Raw genomic sequence first — 18,932 nt, 5'->3', positions numbered from 1 at the left:
ATGCTGGCAAACAAATTCTCTAATATGTCCAGGGGGATCAACGGGACTTGGACAGTCAAGTTTCTTTAAAGAATCATAAATCCACAGACCCAGGAGATGACACAGCACCTCTGCTGAGGAAGCGGTCCTAATGAGTCAGGGAGAGAGAGAGAGAGAGAGAGCGAGAGAGAGAGAGAGAGAAAGAACCAGCTCAGCTTGGGGCCTGTCCAAAATACCAAGCCAGAGAGAAAGAATGATGCTTATTGTTCATTGTATACCTGCAGATAGACAGACATGCAGGAGGGAGCAGAGGTTCCGTATTCAAATTTCACCTGTCCTCGACAACCCCTCTGCACTGTAGAACAGCCATGAATTGAGGTTATTGTCAGGAGCAAACTAATATATAAAAGGAGGACAGACAGTGAGGCCACTGGTGGCTACCCACTCCTCTTGTCCACTTCAGTGATATCTGATAGAGGACAAAAAAATCAAAATAAAAACTTTTAATTTTGTGCCATGAATCATTTGCTAGTCATAACTTCAAGCTCATAATGCAGTAACACATGTCCACCATCAGCGGGTACAAAACTGTGCCAGGCGCCTCACCCGGGGTGAGACAGCATGAGGGACCCGCTGCACACTGTGGACACGGAGCTTCTTGAGCTTTTCAGGGAAATATTCCATGTGCAGTGAATCTTCTTTGAAGATGTGTTAGGGCCACTGTAGGGGAAAGGAAAAAAAAAAAAAAAAAACAGAGCCGGCAGAGGGGGGATAATATTCCAAGAAAAAATTCTGAGTTTCTGAGATTTAAGTTGTAAATTTGCAAGAAAAAAACAAACAAACAAACCTATAATCTATAAGATTAAAGTGATAAATTAATGAGAAAAAAGTCACAAATTTTTGAGGAAAAAGAACTTGAAAATTCTGAGTTCATAAAGTCACAAATTTATGAGAAATAAAACTGGGAAAATAGTTTTCTTATGCTATGGGATTCAGTAAGAAGGAAATCCTGGTGGTTTGAGCCCAGAATCACAATCTTCTCATCAGCATCTGGACTTTAAAGAGACGTTGCTGTGACTTGGGCTGATTCAGAAGAAAACAATGTTGTGATTCTGGGCTCAAATCAGCAGGATTTCCTTGTCACTGAACCCCATGGCTATCCAAACACCAACCTTGCAAAGCCAAGCCATGTGCTGCCTATATAGTGTAAGACATATAGTTTCTTCTTATGCTTATATAAGAAATAGAAGAAAAAACATTTTTCCGAGCTTCTGCAAATTTGTTACTTAATAGTGAGTTAGTGTTAGTGAGTTAGTGAGTTTTTTCTTGTGAATTTACGACTTTAATATTGGAAACGCTGAGTTTTTTTCTCAGAATATTACCCTCCTCTCCCCCGGCTCTGTAATCTATTCCCTCCCTGCTGAGGCACTTATACGCCGTCATACTGAAGCTCTGACTGGCATGTTTAACATTTCACATCACACCAGCCCAAAAACAAGTAGGACTTAGCTAGTTCACCCAACACTGCAGCTAATATTTTAGTTAAATGGATCCTGAATAATGTTTTATATTTTTATTTGTTCTTGTACATCTTGTTGTACACTGCAAAAACGCAAAATCTTACCAAGATTATTTGTCTTATTTCAAGTCAAAAATGTCTTATTTCTAGTCAAAATATCTCATTACACTTAAAATAAGACATGATCACCTCAGAAGTAAATTGTTTTTAGACAGTTTTCACTTGTTTCAAGTGAAAATTTACTTGAAACAAGAGACAATTGACTAGTAATAAGACATTTTTGACTTGAAATAAGACAAATAATCTTGGTAAGATTTTGAGTTTTTGCAGTGTAAACATGCACCAGATTGCTTTAGGATGCATTTGTTCTAAAAACCAGTGGGAAACCAGTAATCAGGGTGTACGCAAAGACATGCACATGAATCAACATGATGCAATTACATCAAATATTGATATTATTTTCCTCACTGAAATGAGAAGCAAGCAGACTGGACTTTAAATTACATCCATACTTAACATAATTGCATCACTGTTCACTCTCTGGCCATTCCAGCCTTAATGAATGCAGCTTCAAGCCCTGTTGCTTCCTGCTGCTGACACTCCACCGAGCGTGAACAACAGGTGACAGAGCTGAGCATTTAAGTCAACTGAATGTGTCAGGGTTGTCAGGATATGGCAGGGTTTAATTAACTGACAGTAAAGCTAACACAGCTTATCTGAACAGTACTTCTGCAATTCCAGGCTGCAAATAAACGTTATAGCACCAAAACTCAAAACCTGATCAGATATTAGATGCTTTATTATTAATAGAAGTGAAAGGGGAATTCAGGGAGCAGTCTGATCAGAGGGAAAAGTTCATCTTAGTTATAGCAGCGGAACTGCGAGGCTCAGCTGGGATAATTCACATGAGCAGTTTATCTAGCTTGACTCCAATTTGTCATACCCGGCTTTCAGTCCAGTGCAATGTCAGTGGCAGCTGGAATCTAAGATGAGAAGCTGGTGATCTGAAAGTTTAACATAGAGCTTATCTGAGGGTTTTCAAGCAAATAAGCCAATTGTGTTGTTGATTATTCATTTTGTATTTTACTGCTGTGCCATATGTGCAGCTGCACAGCGATGAGGTGTGCTTTCACCACAGAATGTTTTTTTTTTTTTGGGGTATCCCACTTTTTTTTTGCATCTTTTACTGTCACAACATTTAAATTTTAAACTGAATTCCCTCTGCCTTGTGCTTCTGACAGTTTGAACATTTTACCTTTTCTCTTACTGTACCTGGTATGGTCGATCTTGGTTGATGTAAAGCATGCACTCATTTCCAACCCAAACTTATCAAACAGCGGTGAAAAATAGCAACCACTGCTGATTAATTTATTCATTATTCAATTATTATTTAACTAAGAAGGCCACACTGAGATACAACATGTCTTTTACAATTCCAAGTTCACCAAGAAAAGCAGCATCAATGATGGACACACAACTAGCGTAAAATATAACACAACTAAAAGTCAGGTGAAACAGCAGTGATCATTTAAGAATTATTTGACCCACTTGCATGGAGGTGTTTAAATAAGTGCTGTTTGATTCTCAATTTCAATTTTCAGTTGGATCTCAGTTTCACATCAGAGATCCCAATTCCCACTGATATTGCATTGGACTGATAAGGTGGTGTACCAAATTAGCTTCCAAGTTGCTTAAGCTGTTCATGTAGACTTACTCACCTAGACGTTGCAATTGCAGCTCTAGTGTTGATTCAAACTTTTCTCCCCCTTTGATTTCAGTACCCCCTGAGGAGTTGTGATGAGAGATATTTTACCACTTAAATATGGCTGTTATTTCTGTTTTAAGCACACACACTTCATCTTGGGGTTGGTTGGACAGTTAGCCATTTGACACTTTTAACATCACCCTACTTAAAGTTGGAAAGGTAACACCTGATTTAAGGTTTTTACTGAGTGCCTGCCAGTCAAGCAGCCAGAAACCCAAGCTGTTGCAATGCAATGTTCCCGCACCTGCCACAGCAATTATTTATTTGTTATGTCTTACTTTTGCATGGATAACCCGATCAGATTTCAGCCGGTGTCAGCCTTGCTCAGTTCCAGGCTTTAGGCTGTATGTAGTGGACATTAAGGGCAGTCAGAGGCTGGTTAGTCCTGCTCTCTGGTGTGCCATAATGGATCCAGAGCTGAGAGTCAGCACAGAGGCAACCTGAGTTATAGTGGCTCGTCAGTTTCCACCTCCCCACAACCATTTGATATATATTAGTCCTGCCGAGTCATCAGCATTAGGAGCCAAGCCTGCAGTCAGCCATAGAGGGGATTAAAATGTCACTTTGTATCACAAAAGTGCAGTTAGAAGCAGCAGAGGACTGTAGAAAACTAGAGAGTTGCACCTGCTCTGAAAAACATTATGGCTCACTTTTACATGACTAAGCAGAGCTGCCAGTCCTGCCTACTCAATTATCATTTGTATATGATCTATTACACTTTATTGTGCTTTAAAGAAGTAGCATCTCATGTTCAAAGGGGATCCTGATACCTCTATTAAGTCTAATTGCTGGGTTAATGGACTGGGCAGACTACAAGAAGTCAGCTGTTAGTGTGATAAAGTGTATTTGGCTGATACTGACAGGTAACACCTGATGTCATACCAGTGGGTCAAGCAACGTATGAGAAACACTTTGGATGATCCTTTTATTAAGAAATAAATAAAGCATGAAAAATCACAACCTTCCATATTAACTCGCTCTTCCTCACATTAAGGGTTTTCTTCACCACCAAAATGACAACCTACATTGGGAGAGCCCTCCAGTCACAGAACAGGAGTCTTTGGTACTTCATATCTCCATAGCAGAATAGCTGTCTCTAACTCTCTGCCTCTTGAATAGTATTCAAGGACTATAACAACATATACACAGTATATGGGTGAGAATTCAAGTGTCACTTCTCTGTAGGATGACATTTCCTGAAACCAGTTGGTATCAAACCACTAGTTTGATAGGACTGCAGCACACAACATTGCATATGGTATGTTTTCTACCGCAATTATTATTACTGTTGTTTTTGTTGTTGTTTGTAGTAGTAGTAGCAGTTGCAGTAGTATGAATTTGTTTTTGTATTGATCTTCCTGGAGTACCGAGGACAACCTTTGTCCCTAAGCCACAATTAGACAAATACACCAGGCTATTTTATAGAGTTTAACCTGTTATTATTAATAATTATAATTATCATTATAATTATAGAGAGAAACACTATTTTCATTTTTTTCTGGTATTTGTCAAATGCGCTCTGAATTTCAGAAAGGCAATGATTTGGGTAGGTGGATCAATGCAGAAAGGCCATTTGTCTGTAGAACAAGTGCAGCATCCTGGTGCAGCAACTTCTCAACTTTGTCTAACAACAAAATAAGTGCAGAAACTACTCCCTGTCTCAGTCACATCCCCTCTTCATTTCAGCAGCTTGTCTGCTCTGTGCAGACGTTTTTCCCTCAGCTTCTCCTCCAAGCACTTAATCAGGATTGGGTCCACTTTCGGGTCAAATTTGTTAGCAAACCAGTGGCCATAGTTCAGGAGCCAGCGGAGCTCAGCACTTCCATAGATACAGACACTGCGCATGTGTGTGCCTGTGCAGGCTGGGTAGAGGGATCCCTCTAGATAGTTCCATTTGACCAGTCGTGTCTTACTCTTCAGATCTGTCACATCAGGGTCTGACCTGGGAATGTGGCCTGGCACCCCAGGGACTCGGACCAGGGTGGCCCAGAAGTGTTCATCTGGTGAGTATGTGTCAGCAGACCATGCTAGAAAGTCCCTGGCCACCTGGCTAGTGGTTACATAACTCACAAAGTCCCATGACAGGACAAAGTAAGCACTCCCAATGAACATCTCAATTCCATGAGGAGCCACATCCTTGGCCCGTGTGGTTTTGACAGGCAGCCTGTGATACTCATAAGGCACGTTCTTCAGCTCATGCTGGAAACTGAAGCGCTGTTTCTTTAGTTCACTGGGGCGGCTGGACTCCAGCATGTTACTGCCATTCAGCTGCTTAAGCTCTAACACCAGCTCATAGTTTGACCTGAGGGGGAAATCCTGGCCACACAGATTGATGACATACTTCCACTTGACCTCTGACTTCATTAGGTCAGAGAGGCAGTTGAGGTCCGCATTGAGCCTGGTGATATGGGCATACTCCACAGACTCCAGTTTGGACGCAATGAACAGATTTGGGATACACTGAGCCAAGTTCTTTATGGCCGTTATAAATGCTGGAGAAGACTTCTGGTCATAGTGAACGCAATAGATGTTGTGAGGTGCGTAGATAGCGTGAAGAATACGCTCCACCATGGGCGCATTCTTATGCACCACCAGGGAGTAAGCCAGCGGGAAGTGTCGCTCCTCCTCTGACACGGGAACGTCATTGTATGCCCTTGTTTTGATATACCTCTGACAGTCCGAAGTCAAAGAAACAATGCTATCATCATCCAAGTCCACAATGACTTTCCGTCGGATCTCAAGAGCCTTCCCTATCTCCACAGGGTCAAGCTGGTAAACAGCAGTACAGTTAATGTCATAGCTGTTGCTCTGGATTCTGTAAGAGCTGGCAGTGATCCCATAGGGCTCGATGTAGAAAGTGTTCCTCACTGTCACTTTAATGTAGACCAATTTGAGCAGACACACCACCAGCAGTGACAGAGAAAACAGGAAGCACCTGTGTCTCAACCTATGTAAGGGGGCGCATCTTATTTTCATTCTGCAGAGGATGAAAATAGGAAAAAATGACAGTGAGCATTCAAGTTACATCATAAAGCTACAAAGGGTAACTATAACTCTGATAATTAGTTGAAGCCTATGCTACCAAAATTTGCACATAAAGTTTTTAGGTGGTAATTATCAAACACTATGGGTTTTGTTTGTTTGTTTGTTTGTTTAAGATTGACAAGACACTGATAATGTGTTAGTGGAAATTGCACAATATACAAAATATTTATTAATAACTTGGCAAATGATCTTTTTTTTTTATAATGACCAGAAAACTTTGATATTTCTTTTTGTTATTATTGTGTTTATGGTTAAATCATGTAAAACTGTTGACTAGTTCACTCACCTTGCTCTCTAAAGTTGTGTTTGAGCGTCTCTCATATGCTACCCAAACCGTCTCCGCTGTTCCATTAGGGAGCCTTGAAAAGAGAAATACTTTTCAGAGAGGGAGAAAAACAAATTTCTCTGATCCCAGACTATATCGGCCTGCCAAACACGCTGGAATGCGCATAATACAGCAAAATATACAGGTTAGTGTGTAGGCTACTATATTTCTTCAGCCCCACCTGACTAAAACCGCTGAACACGAGGAGCCAACGGTGATTACTTACAGGAGTTGTTTCACTTGGGAAAAGAAACTCCACAGCGGATCCTACACTGCATTACACACACACACACACACACACACACACACACACACACACACACACACACACACACACACACACACACACACACACACACACACACACACACACACACTCGTGAAGCCTTAATTCTAATAAGTCGTCCAAGTGACCAATCCCTGTTTCGCCTCGCCAAAACTTTGCTCCAGAACGATCACAAGACTCAGGCATAAAGCTATAATAAAGCAGTTTTCCAGGAAATACCAACTGTAAAACCGCTCGCTGTAATGTCATGTACACTCTAGTTTCGGTAACGGTCAGGAAAGAAGGCGAATGAAAAAAAAACTTACCACATGCGTAAAGAAAGAGTGCTGAGGCAGTGAGGAGCAGTCATGAGTCAGTCCGCTGTGTCCGGAGCGTCTCCGTGGACTGGAGCGACCAGCGGCCGTGGCAAAGGAGTGGCAGGGCGGACACAGGCAGCGCAGCAGTCCGCCCACTGCCCGCTCACCAATACACATCCACATCCTGCAGCCTGCTTACAAGTCACTAACCATTAACTAAGTCCAAGACAAGGGGAAGGTTCAAGGCAAAGCTGCACACAACTTTTAAGAAGGAATAATATCTATTGATCTATCGGTCTGACTGTCAATTAAGTGTGTTTGTGTTCCATGAGAACTATTTTTATTAGTAGTGTTAACACTGGAACAACAAATGAAAAGGAAACAAACACTGAAATATGAGCACACTGAATTCATGTAGGATGTAGTGGTGGGTAAACCCACTCACACAAACTCATTTCACACACCTTTGTATTTACAGAATAGAGTTTGCCCTCCTTGTTTTTAGGCTGATGTAAGTTCTTGCAATATGAAATCTGTTGTGCACATTGGAGGAAAGAAACAGAGGTATCTTATATGAGAACACTTTTAAGTGGTGTCTTTTAACCTTATGATGCAGACGCCCTGGAGGGGAATGTTTAGCTACCACCAGGAGTAATTTTAACATTTCAGCAACAACAACAATCGTGGAATGTTCAGAACAAATGAAAAAACAAACAAACAAACAAACAAACAAAAAAAAAAAAACAGAATGAGAATACATTGTTTAAATGATGCTCGTCCATGAAGATTCTGACATGAGACAAACAGTAGCAGAAACATGCAAGCTCATTATAATATGCTTTTTCAATGTCCCCAGTCTTCAGACTCCCAAGAGTCACTCTGCAAGAACATCTCCCAATAGAAGTCCATTATATCATTTGGCAGGAACTCCTCATCACCAGTCAAATGGATTGTCTTGATTTGCATTAGATGATTAAGGCTTGCTGACACTGTAATAACAGAAAAGAATAGATATACTTCACATATAAAGTTACATTTCTCTCTGTAAATGTAAAGGCTATTTTATTGTAACTGTTTGCAACAGTGTTCACAGCAACTCCAGGTGGGAGACATATGAGGAAGATGATTAATTATTGACATAGAAAAAGCCACGCTCCAGTGCCTGCACTCTTTATCTTCTGCAGTTGCTCAGAAGGCAGTGACAAAGCCAGCATTTGGAGAGAGCTGAGACGGTAGGGTTAGGCATGTCAGTAGATGTTAATAACAGACCTTTGCTAGGAGGTTCCTGAAAAGAGCTGGTGCTGCAGGGTTGGAGCGGCTCCTCAACACCCGCTTCAGCCTCCACGTTCAATAAGTAATAAGACAAAGGCTTTTGTCTGAACATCACCTGGTAATATAATGGGAGGAGTTGATTGAAAACAACATCTAACAATAACACCAAAACAAGTCTGTTATCATGATTTCTTGCTGATAGAGCATGAGAATGACTGATGGAATTGGCACACATGCGATCATACTGTTTCTGTACAGCAACCTGGCAAAAGGATGCCTTCATTGACACCAGTGAGAGTGGAAATACAAACTGGTTTTGATGAGTGGGATATCCGACACCTGAGAGCCTACCATGTGCCTGTTAGCGGTGCTTTAAGCTCATCAGCCACATGTCAGGCTGTGGGAGTCGCCTCTCCAGCACTTAGCTATTTTTAATTTTCTCAATGAGATGTAGGAGGGTCTCTGTGCTGGTCCATGGCTCTACAGTGCACACTCAATAATTCATGGGCCATTGCTGTGCCTTGCCCTGCCTGTGCTGACTCCCACTGGCAGGCAGGAAACAGCATGGACTCTTTTTTTAAACTTCTTCTGCATCAACACATAACTATACTCTCAGTTCAGGAAGTTCTCTGTACAACAGTCAGTGAAAGACTGCTCTGCCACAGTTATTCATCCTGGATGAAAAACTACTGTCAAAATAGAGGGCCTGGACAGTGGACAGATGTTTCTTTTCTTTTCTTTTCTTTTCTGTGTTCAATCTGTGTCCAAGCAAATGACAGCCCTAAATAATGGGCTACACCATAGCAAAAGCTCTCATTCCATGGCAGAGCTTGTGGGTGGGTGGTTTCTTTCCTACTAACCTGCCAACAATGAACTAAGATTGCAGAGGCAGCTTTCAGTATCACTGTATTACATCACATATTATACTGTGCTGTTTGCCTTGGTGGGCTGGGTTGAGCTATGTAACCAAAACACTGTAGTATGAACCAATGCTTAAGTCCCAGACACCAGAGTTTAATTTAGTGAGGTACTGAGTCAGTGAGCAAGAAAGGCAGAAAAAAAAATTGCCCAGACTTCCATATTTCCACATAATGGATTGAGTGTTTTCAATAAAGAGGCTCAGACAGAGCAGGGTCCAACCTTGTCCCAGGCGTAAGATGAGCTGACAGGGATGTTGTTCCCAACAATAGACTCCAGCCAGTGCTCCAGGGCCAGGTACAATTTGCCTTTACTGTCCTTTACTGACCCATTGGCAAGCACATTAGCCTGGTGCCAATAACCCTGTAGGTGTAAAACAAACACTTAACCTTCAAAATTCAGTTGTTACATTTTCTTTGCTTGACAGCACTGCTGCCAAGTACCTACATGTGACTGTCTATGTTGAAATGTGCATTTTTGGATAAACTGTGGTTCTATGGTTAAATGGCAAGCTCTGAAATCTGCAGCAGTAACCCCTGGTGGCCTGCACTGAGATAGCACACTATGATGCTACAATCAATAAACATGTACAAACATCATGTATATTTCTTTGTATAGAGAAGTCTTTTTTATAGTTATTTTCAAAGGTAATGTATTACTGCAATAATGGATTGTGCTTTTTGTGATTTTTTTCCATTAATTTTTGCATGAAAAATGGAGTCATCTTTGTATCATATACCTGATAGGTTCAAGATCAGATTTATTTAGAGCCCAAATAACAAAAGGGCTTTACGGGCCCACACGTTTCCAACAAATAAAACAGGATGACACCCCCTGACTTAACCCACATAATGGGAAAAAATCCCCCCAAACCCCACAGATGAAATAAGGAAAATAGAAGAAATCTTGATAAAGACCACAGAAAGGAGACCCCTTTCTGTCCAGACAGGTACACACTGGGTGCTGACCCAGTGGGCAAATGAAACATGCTAAGTGTCACAAAAAGAAAACCCTTTGGACTGGCTTCTTGTGTTCCTGTTCCTTGCAATAACTGTAGTCAAGGCAGTGCAAATGTGTTTGGGATTTTGTGTATTGTGTGCATATTTGGTCAAGTATCTCAAAATCAATTAAATGTTTTTTTCTTTTCCTGCAATAAATACATGGTATCACTTGCCATGTGGTTGGATTTACACGACTGCAAACCCTTTTTTCTCTTAAAAAAAAAAAAAAAGGTTTCTGAATATCTATCTATATGTATGTATATCTATATCTATCTATCTATCTATCTATATCTATATATATATATATGTGTGTGTGTGTGTGTGTGTGTGTGTGTGTGTGTATATATATACCCCATGACACTTTGTCATTATGGGGTACTGAATGTAGATTAATGAGAAAAAAAAACATGAATTTAAAAGATTGTAGCATCAGGCTGCAACACAACAAAAGTAAAAATGTGAAGGGGGTCTGAATACTTTCTGAATGCACTGTGTGTGTGTGTGTGTGTGTGTGAGTGTGTGAGTGTGTGTGTGTGTGAGCTAAAGGTCCATTGCATTGGCCCACTACAGCTCTGGCTCACCTTCCAAAGCAGCTGGAGAACACTTCCAGGTGATATGATTCCTTTATGTATTAGCTTAGCCAGATCTCTGGTCTTCTCCACAGCTGATGTCTGCATCACTGCATTATTTCCTTTCACCTTTCTGCCTTTCATAGTGTTTTGTGGTTGTTGCACACTGCTGCCCCTGCTATCTCTCTGGTTTATCACAGCAGTTTGTGTGGGAACCTTGTTGCGCTGCTTTGGTAAAGAAGCTCGACTCTTGGGCACCATGAGGACCCTGGTGTTAGTTTGAGGTATTGGTTTTAGCAGGCTGGCCTGAATGACTGGCCTGCAGCTTTCCATCCTGTCCTGTGTGCTTTGAGTACCTTGCTTGTTGCCATCTGGAAAACTCTTGTGGTCTTGTCTATCTTGAGAGGAAGCTGGGGTGGAGAATGTAGTGGTACAGGAGTTTGGCTGCTGTCCCCTCAGTGAGCTACAGTGAGAGCTGGGAGGCAAAGTGGAGGCTTTGGCCTTTGTATTTAGGCACAGTTCTGCCAAGTCAGTTTGCCTCTGGAGAGCTACCAGTAGCTTCCTCTGATGTGAAGCAAGGGAGATGACTTGATATTTCAACACACCTTGCTGGAATGAGTCAGACATAACCCTGGGCCAAGAATCAAACAATATTGCTGTAATTTGGATAAGTGGAGTGCTGGGAAAAAAAGACTGCCCCAGAACAGGGGTGTCTGTCAGAAACAGGCACATCTTCATTGAGGTTGTAAGGTTGGTACGAAGACAACAACTCCTTAAATGCACAACGCTCACTTTATTTTAAAAAACTGGCACTATTTGTCTTTTTCAAAGTTTACAGAAGGCGTCCAGTATTTTAGTCTCCTATGGCAACAGTCTTAACTATGTCATCTTTTCATAGGTTGAGAATTGTGGTTGCCACCTATTCTTGGCAGTTGCTGTCTTATTAACAAGTTGGAACATTTATGCAGTGTTGCAGGGCAATCTTTTTAGGTACACTGCAACAACTTTCAACACAACATAAATAAATTAACTTAAACTTTTCCATTTGACACTTCAAATGAGAACCAGCCCTGGGAAGTCCCTAGGTAAATCAATCAATTGCCTCAGCAACTGTAATAGTGTAATCAGTAATTGTGAGGGCAACACTTTGCTCAAGAAACATAATCAGCTATGACATTTACAAAAATCAGATGGAAATCTTTGAAAACGTTCAATTGTTTGTTTAAAGATGTATTATTTCTAATCATTTGCTGCATTACCAAACAAGACACAAGTGTAATACTATGTTTTGAAAACAAAACCAGTGTCTTTTGCACACCGACTCACAAAGCCTGGCTCACTTGTAAATAAGCATGTTAGAAGAGCAAGAGGAAAACTTCCTGGACTGACCGGTGTTTGCAGGTAAGACTATCCTTTTCTGCCCGTTGCTTGGCAAGCACCTTGTTCAGCACACTCTGGATTTGTACTAGTGCCACCTTAAACTTTCCTATGAAATAAAAGCAATCACTACTGTGAATCATGGAAAATTAAATCTGATTAACTGTTATATAAATCATATCAATCATATTTCATATTTCTGCAGTCAAAAAGGCAGCAATAGTCTTATCAGCTAATTCTCAGGTATTCTCAAGTGTGCCTCCCATGTTAAAAAGCATGCATTATGATTCCCTGGTAAAAATTTGAGCATTTATTGCATCTATCAGTGAGAGAGGACTGCCTGGAACTGCCCTACCTGCATCCTCTAAGTTTGTCAGTGGCCAGGCTGACATTTCTGCCTGCTTCCTCCCTATGTCCTCCAAAGCCACAATTGTGGCCCCTAAGGGATTTGGCTACAAGAAGAAAATTGACCAGAGTATTAGTGATTAAAAACAAGTGATTAGCTTGCTAAATTAAAAAAAAAAAAAAAATTAAACAATACTCCACTGCTTAAAATGATTACTGTATTGGATATTACACAAATTGTCAATTCAACTGTCAACATGCTGCTGTAATAAGCAAGAAAAGGACTCTGGCTGCATAAGATGTTCAGACTTGTGCCATAAATAGTTAAAATGAGATGTTTTCTGGCTGTGTAAATCCAGCCTGAGTTTACACTAATGCACACGGGAGTCTTGAGATATTCTAAGTCTAAAGGGCTCTCACAGTATCAGTGGTGTTTTTCAGCCTAGGCTGAATGTCACTAGGCTTTCTGGCTCTCGCTCTGTCACTTGATTCTCCAGGTTGCCCCTTCACCCTGTCATTGTGGCTGGGACTGAAGCTGGCCTTACAGGAGAGGCGGTCGTGGCAGCGGGGCTCTGACGAGGTGTCACCTGGAAGAATCCTGCACTTAGATCTGAGCTACAAACACAACTGTGTCTTAAAACTGCTGTGTAAGTTTTCATTTCCCTCCAAATCAATATGGTCTCAAAGTGTCAGCTGCTCTTCAAACGTTAGCCTGAGACTTAAGCTTTCATCTGTTTTAAAATCATCACCTTTTCTGATTGTCAGAATATGAGACATACTGTAACATTCACTCTAAAGCTCAGAACAGACCTGTTTCTAAATTTCAGTATGACTATACAGCAAATATCTCTAAAAGCAAATGTCAAACAGATAATCACTGAAAAAATCATGAGGGTGGAGGTCAGTTGTAGTCACTGCTGCTCACGTTTATCAAAAACTCCCTGGAAAGTTAAGAGAAGCTCTTTGATGTTTCCCTCTTCTGCCATGTCAATCACGCTGAGACCAGCATTCCTCTCTTTGGGGTATGCACCATGTTGGAGAAGGAGCTTCACTAGCTGTACCACACAAGTACAAATTTCAGTACAATCATGTAAAATCTGACATTTTGTTAGGAGTGTGTATTGTTGAGGAAATTTTCAAAAAAAGTTTCATTCTCCAAACTGTTTTTGGAGCACCTCATAGTGGCCAGCAGAAATGGCATCATGTAGAGGTGTGCGGCCCCCAATGCCTCTGGGATTAACATCAGCTCCATTCTGTAGCAGCTCCTCAACCACAGCCTTATTACCAACCGCACAAGCCTCATGGAGAGCTGTCCAGCCTGACAATTACAGTCAACTGTCGTTTGTAATGAACTTGTACAAAAGGACATAAATGAAACAGTGACAGTTCATAACTGAAAGTTTGTAATTGTTGGTAATAACTACTATAAGTAAAAAGTTGCATGGCTTTCAATAGTTCAGGGATGAATTGCAAATGGATGAAACTGCCTAAACCAGTGGTTCTCAAACTTTTGGTGCCAAGGACCCCAAATTGATACACAACAAGCCCAGGACCTGAATTTGATAACATGTAGTCTCAGGAATCCCAATCTGGTAAGAGTTAGTTATTCTGTCTATAACTGTCTGTTCTGTAGATGGCAGATTAATAGTGAAGAGAGTGAAACCTATGAACAGAATAGTCATTCTTACACATTCTCTCATTGGGCTTATGGTGGGCTAATGTCTAGATGATGAAATTGTCTTGACCCCCACCCCCAGAATGCCCTCAAGCTGCTACAAACCTGCATTATCTTCAAGGTTGACATTCAACCCAGCCTGAATAAGGGCTTTGACTACCTCCACATCTCCTTTTCTGCATGCGAAATGAAGACGAGTCTCTCCCACTGCATTTCTCTTGTGAAGATATCTCTTGTTGAGGAGTTTTATATCTTGTGGGACACTTACTGTTTCAAAGATTGATAAAAGTAAGATAAGTAAACGGAACCAGATAAATGAATATAACATATAAGCAATGAATTGCATGAAATGAAATGAATTGAAAAGCACCCACAAATACACAGTATGTCATGTTCCTTATCATTACCTGAGTTAGATGCAATATCTGCACACCTTGTCGAAGACTGGGGACGACTTGATATCCGTGAATTGAGTGGTTTCTGTGGCTGTTTCCTTAAGTTGATTTTATTCTTCTGCTCTAAACTTCTAAGTTGTGAATCCAAATCTTTTACGTTCATCTCCTCATTTACCCGTCTACTTTGGCAGTCATGCACCTTGCCATTCCTCTCATGTTTTTCATTACAGCCCTCAGTCACATCCAAAACTGTATCTCGGTCCCCTTGGATGTGGGTGTCTAAACCTTCAGAAAATATGATCTGTTTTTGCCCCTGATCTCCCACAGAACAAAAGGTGGTCTCGGAGAGTGTCTCAGCTGTTTTAGACAAATGATGACTTTCTAAAGGGCATAGGTCTAAAATCATGGTACAGTCTGAGTCAGCTGAGCAAAGAGTCTCCTCAGCTTTATCTTCTTTCACATTAGAGGTTACTGAAGTTGCTGTATCTATGCACATCAGTGAGTCTTCCTCATGCTCAGTCTCAACTCCTGGGCTAATGGTTACTGAAGGATGCATGATGGGGACAATCCCCTGTGTTTCTGTACATAGTGATCCAGCGGTTAATGTGTCACTGTTGGTTCCAGAATAATTCCCCAAAGTCCCCTGCAGTGCATGAGGATCTTCATAGACATTGCTACCATGCAAAGATGTCTGTTCATTTGAACTGTCATAAAGACCAGGCATGGCTGATTTTGATGTGCCATTCACTGCCTTGGTAACCTCTGAGTGACTGGATTTTGCAGCTGTGATGTCGTTTCTCACAAGGGCAATGTGCAGGCCGGGCTCTCCAACAAGCAGAGAGGGTGAGGGTGAGGGTGAGGTTGATGCTGCTTCCAATGATTGAGGCAACTTTGTCTTAACAAAAGCATTACAGTGTGTAGCTGGATCTGCATGGGTTTTAAGTAATGAAACACTGCAGTCCTCTATATTCTCTGTAAGAGTGCTGTTTGTGTTGTGATCAGTCAGGGGAAGGAAGCAAATTTCACATTCATTCCTATGATCAGCACCATATATAGGGACAGATTTTTTTTGATGTTCAGCAATACGGCAGCCATCAATGGGGGTGTCATTTTTGGCTGTTAATTCAGTTCCAGTCTTAGGTTGACACACTGTGTTTTGAAGAGTCTTGCCTCTCTCTGGTACTACAAAACAGAAAGGAATCACATGTTTGGAGAATTTCCACAACACGGTTTTGATAATAATCATTTTCTGCTGGATTTAAATCTTAATTTATTATGAACTTTTTTAATTTGTGTGTACGTAGAGCTGTCTACCGCATCTGTACCTTCTTGATCTTTGCAGTGTGAGGATTTCAGATGTTCCTCTTCTTCTCTCCAATCTACCGATGGGATATAGTTTCTCTGACATTCCGATGCTGACTCTTGACAGTTTGAAGCCACAGTTGTTGGCTGGACTCGTGCAAGAGCTGCATCCAAGTCAAATGACTCACTCTGCAAAAGCAGCTCAATAATACCTGTTGTCTTTCTGCTGCTGCTTTTCAGAACTTTAGTGGGAATAGACTTTTCTGTCATCGGCGTTTGATGAGGCCTTTTCAAAGCTGATGTTAACCCCGAGCCATCCACCTGTAGTGATGCATCTGTTGTTTTGTCATCTGTGACTTTGACAGACAATGTTGGCTGAGAGCTCTGGCTTACACTAGAATTACAACTTAGGTGGCACCCATGCTACAAAACAATAAATAATGTGAAAATGATGTCAGATGCAGTGCATTATTATATTAGTCTCTTCACCTGCTGCAACTGCTGACACTGGAGCCACTAGACCTACCTTATGGTCTACGAGAGAATGCTGGGAGGAAGGTAAATCCTTGGAATGGGTGAACTGGCTGTATGTATGATCAATTTGCACTTTTTCTCTCATCACCTTCATACCTGAAAAAAATGAAAACAAAAAAGAAATAACATGACTAAAGGTTTGTTATGATATGCAGTGGGGGAATTATTGAAATATATTGAGACAAGTAATTTTTAGTATTCTGCTTTATAAAATGTACAACATAACTGACAGCACGTTGACTTGGGGTCAATTTCTATGTCCACAGTTACTGAATAAATGTATTGTAAACACAAAAAGCCACTTGCAAAATGTGGGAACTCTTTATTAAAGCTCTTTGTTATAATGTAAATTTTTAAATTCATCAGTCCAAACTGGACATCAGTGTTAATACTAGAGATAATGTACAACAGTTTCATAAACTAAAGTTAAGATTTATTTTAACAAATAATAATAAAAATGACATTTTTTTTTTTTTAAACAAATGTGGAAATTAGATACTTCTCAAATATATGTTGGAAATAATGGATGAACTGTGAATATGAGTAGCCAATCTTAACAGCAGAACATCAAACAAACAAACAAACAAACAAACAAATAAATAAATAAATCCAAGCAAACATGCCATAAATTCAGAATTATTAAGCATGTGCCAACATGTAGTAAAATCTTAAAAACAGCAAAAATAAGAAAGTTCTAACAGAGAGTTTTTTCATTACTGTGCATCACATGTTCATATTTTTACTTGGAGTGAAACTTTACATCTTCCTTTATGTGCTCAATAAGCACAATACTATTTGTAACCTATTTCAAACTCATTAAATCTTTTCAAACACACATGAATGTCAGAAAATGAAAGAAAATCTGAAATTCTTCTTAACAATTATTGATAAGTTAATTTTCTTAAGGATATGAATATCTGGCAGCACCAGTGTCTGCAAACAAAGGTCACAAGTATGTAAACAGCTTTAAACTAGTTCAGTAGGGAAGGTATACATAAAGGTTTCTTCCATATGGAATGCCGTGCTGCCTGAGGTTGGGTTAAAGTCCTGTGTGGGTTTACAAGCCCAGTTCAGCGCATCATCTGAAATGTCATCGGAACTGTCCACAGTTTGGTCGTTGCCAATGTCTTCTCCTTTAGAAATATGTTGAAAATGGTGGGAATACAGTGGCGTTGAACACAAGTGAATGTCCAGGCTTGGATGTGGAGAAGGAAGCTGGTAGTCAGGTGGAGTACACTGACCAGAGATAATGGGATGCAGAGGTGATGGCAGCAGAGGATGGGGAGAGGGAGGAAAAGGAGGATTGATCCTCACTGGGGAATAGGGAAAGGTGAAAGCAACATTCAGTCTTATATCTTCCTTGGTTCTGATTTTGAATAGTCCAGTACATAACAAGGTATATCTATGCTCTTTATAACTTAAACAATGAAATTTGAAAAAAAAAAAAAAAAAAAAAGGAAAAGAAAGAAAAAAGCAGAACATAGCATCACAGCTTGGAAAGCAAACAGCAGACAAATTATATGTGCATCAAATACCAAGAATTTTACAGTCCATATAAGAAAATGATTTGTACAGGGCTTTTGAATTCCAATGACTTAATGATTACTTGTCCAGCTACTGAGATATATGGCTTTAAAAACTCACTTTCTGGCTCATTCTCAAACAAATCCTACCTGAAGTCACTGGCATTTTCAACTTCTCAATGATGCTACAAGCAAGTAACTCAGAATCACAACACATTTTTTGCTCTGAACCAAAAACAGCAATAAAAAAGCCATATTATTATGCCAGTGTCATTTCTGTGGGATCGCTGCTCTAATTAGCATGCTTACTCATTTTATTATGAAAATGTGACATTTTTGTCAATTACAGGACACTGTAAAATGTGTGAGAAACCTGTCCATATTGCTGCAACTCTGTGGTTGTCAAAAGAGAGTAATGTCATAAATGACTTAATAACTTTTTAAAAAAGCTGATCATACTAAAACACTACACTCAGTGTGGATTTTAAGACTACAAAAATTACAAGGATACAAGGAAGTTTATTGGTCATTATACAACAGGTTGTGTAATGAAATTATAATGTGCAATTACACTTGTTTATTATATTTTTTCAATCATACTCTTAATTTTTATAAAACCAACAGTATTGAAGTTGTAAATACCTTTAGGTGATGTATTTGATTTCTTCTGGGTCACCTGGACAATCATATCACTTGAGCAGATGGTTTTAGATGCAGGGCTTATAGGACCTGCGTCGGTGTCATCAGATCCAGGTTCTCCCCTTAGGTTACTCCCAGCACCGTTTGGCGGGTTTATCAAGAGGTCT

General features: G+C 40.3%; 1 protein-coding gene and 1 long non-coding RNA gene across 2 annotated transcripts; both read right to left on the bottom strand.

The window, feature by feature from the left end:
- Nucleotides 1-4,106: 4,106 nt before the first annotated feature.
- On the bottom strand, nt 4,107-7,296 carry gcnt4a (glucosaminyl (N-acetyl) transferase 4a). Its single transcript, XM_030059156.1, has 3 exons — nt 7,225-7,296; nt 6,595-6,667; nt 4,107-6,240 (listed from the first exon to the last, which is right to left on the bottom strand). The coding sequence occupies exon 3, from the start codon at nt 6,237-6,239 to the stop codon at nt 4,941-4,943; it is 1,299 nt and encodes a 432-aa protein (XP_029915016.1). The 5' UTR covers nt 6,240; nt 6,595-6,667; nt 7,225-7,296; the 3' UTR covers nt 4,107-4,940.
- A 610-nt stretch (nt 7,297-7,906) lies between these two features.
- LOC115364641 (uncharacterized) lies at nt 7,907-9,758 on the bottom strand. Its single transcript, XR_003928705.1, has 3 exons — nt 9,628-9,758; nt 8,485-8,602; nt 7,907-8,204 (listed from the first exon to the last, which is right to left on the bottom strand). It is a non-coding gene; the product is annotated as an uncharacterized LOC115364641 (long non-coding RNA).
- Between the last annotated feature and the right edge of the window lie 9,174 nt (nt 9,759-18,932).

Source organism: Myripristis murdjan, chromosome 9, assembly GCF_902150065.1.
Source record: "Myripristis murdjan chromosome 9, fMyrMur1.1, whole genome shotgun sequence".
Classification (NCBI taxonomy): domain Eukaryota; kingdom Metazoa; phylum Chordata; class Actinopteri; order Holocentriformes; family Holocentridae; genus Myripristis; species Myripristis murdjan.
The sequence above is the reverse complement of the archived record's forward strand: the minus strand, read 5'-3'. Positions and strand labels throughout refer to the sequence as shown.

Excerpts from the sequence above, each read along its gene's own strand:
- gcnt4a (XM_030059156.1), bottom strand. The coding sequence starts at position 6,239 with ATGAAAATAAGATGCGCCCCCTTACATAGGTTGAGACACAGGTGCTTC.